Source organism: Seriola lalandi, unplaced genomic scaffold (assembly GCF_002814215.2).
Source record: "Seriola lalandi dorsalis isolate HSWRI2012SDOR001 ecotype SW California unplaced genomic scaffold, Sedor1 jcf7180002001551, whole genome shotgun sequence".
NCBI lineage: Eukaryota > Metazoa > Chordata > Actinopteri > Carangiformes > Carangidae > Seriola > Seriola lalandi.
Window position 1 is genome coordinate 1 of NW_019472209.1, and position 1,761 is coordinate 1,761.

Here is a 1,761-nt window from a genome sequence, read left to right on the forward strand (position 1 = left end):
ACACCCAAGGTTTCTGATTGGACAAGGTCCACAGTGGACCTGGAGTGGATCCCTCCTCTGAAGGATGGAGGCTCCAAGATCATGGGCTACTGGGTGGAATACAAGGAGGAAGGAACAGAAGCCTGGGTCAAGGTGAGAGGAAACACCTCACCTGACATGGTTTCATTACCCTACAAAATAAAAGTCTGATAATATAAGTTTAATCAACTGACCTGTCTATGATAAGTTTTCATCAGTTCTTGAGGTTGAATCTTCACTTTAACCTTAAGAAAGTGTACTTTATGTGCTGAAGACTAACCTTGGAAAATGAATGTTTGTGATTTTCAGGCTAAGGAGACTGAAATCCGTGGCACCCGGTTCGTGATCACTGGTCTGAAGACCGGCGGTCAGTACAGGTTCAGGGTAATCGCCTTCAATGCTGCCGGTAACAGCGAGCCAGGCGAAGTCCCAGAGGTGCTCGAGGTCAACGACAGAACCAGTGAGTTGGTTTGAAAGTCTCTCGAGGCCTTATAGACTCTTGTGGTCATTATCCACCAGTCAAGTCTTTTTAGAACAAACAGACTGTAATGTTGAGTTTCTTCCCCTCAGTTGCTCCTGAGGTCGACCTGGATGCCTCAGTGAAGGAGAGGATGGTGGTCCATGCCGGTGGTGTGATCCGCATCATTGCCTATGTGTCAGGCCAGCCGTCCCCAGAGGTTACCTGGAGCAGAGATGGAGCTGCACTGCCTCCTGAGGCTCAGGTGGAGACGACAGCCATCAGCTCATCTCTGGTTATCAAACCCTGTGCCAGGAAACACCTTGGCGTCTACACACTGACTGCCAAAAACGCTGGAGGGGAGAAGAAGAAGAACATCACAGTGGAAGTTCTGGGTGAGATACTGTTGTCATAAAAATAAATCTCTTAAGGATTTGAAAACAATTAAAAAAAATTATATTTCTTTTTACCAAACTTGGTTGTGTTCTCCCTCAGACGTCCCTGGACCTGTTGGTATCCCCGTCACCGCAGAGAACCTGAGCACTGATTCCTGCAAGCTCAACTGGTTCTTCCCAGAGAATGACGGTGGCTCTCCCATCAGTAACTACATCGTTGAGAAGCGAGAGGCCGAGCGTAAGGCCTGGACTTCAGTCTCCTTCACCGCCAGCAGACAGAACGCTATAGTTCACGGCCTCACCACCGGAAAGTCCTACTTCTTCAGAGTGGCTGCTGAGAACGCAATCGGCCTTGGACCCTTCATGGAAACCGCCTGCGAACTTTTGGTCAAAGAGCCCATCAGTGAGTTTAGTTAAACAAACATGGTGACTCTGAAGGTGTGAACGTTGATTATCACTTATAACTGATAAAAGTCAGAATTTTTATGGGAAAAACGAAAATTCTGAAATGTCAAAACTTCACAAAAAAGTTTAGAATTTTTACAAAATTGTTAAATTTCTTTTTTAAAGAGTAACATTTTGGAACAGTCAGGGTTTTGAGGAAAAAGTCAGTAAAGTCAAAATTTTAGGAGAATTCAAGATTCTGACTCATTTTCATTTCCAACATAAAGTTCGATTTTTGAAATTCTGAATTTTGAATGCAAAAAAGGTAAGAACTTGAATTTTCATTGAACAAAGTTAAAGTTTTGATAGATAAAGGATTTTGGAATCAAAGAATTCTTGCTTTTTGTTATCCTTTGTCTTCCTTTTTTCTTTTTATGTTCTTCTACCTGTCATCTTTTTCTGTACTGTCATCTGTCATCTGAAATTAACATTATCCAACAGTTGAAG

At 43.2% G+C, this 1,761-nt stretch overlaps 1 protein-coding gene across 1 annotated transcript; it reads left to right on the forward strand.

Annotated features, from left to right (window-relative positions):
* Positions 1-26: 26 nt before the first annotated feature.
* On the forward strand, positions 27-1,466 carry LOC111664428 (myosin-binding protein C, fast-type-like). The gene is made up of 4 exons (XM_023419014.2): positions 27-132; positions 328-478; positions 589-870; positions 971-1,466. Exons 1-4 carry the CDS (start codon positions 82-84, stop codon positions 1,285-1,287), a joined length of 801 nt encoding a protein of 266 aa, XP_023274782.2. The 5' UTR covers positions 27-81; the 3' UTR covers positions 1,288-1,466.
* The last annotated feature ends 295 nt before the right edge of the window (positions 1,467-1,761 follow it).

Bases quoted from the DNA above. Each gene is read 5' to 3' on its own strand.
- LOC111664428 (XM_023419014.2), top strand. From the start codon at position 82: ATGGGCTACTGGGTGGAATACAAGGAGGAAGGAACAGAAGCCTGGGTC. The intron at 479-588 runs GTGAGTTGGTTT...TCTTCCCCTCAG, and splicing joins CGAGGTCAACGACAGAACCA to TTGCTCCTGAGGTCGACCTG. The intron at 871-970 runs GTGAGATACTGT...GTTCTCCCTCAG, and splicing joins CATCACAGTGGAAGTTCTGG to ACGTCCCTGGACCTGTTGGT.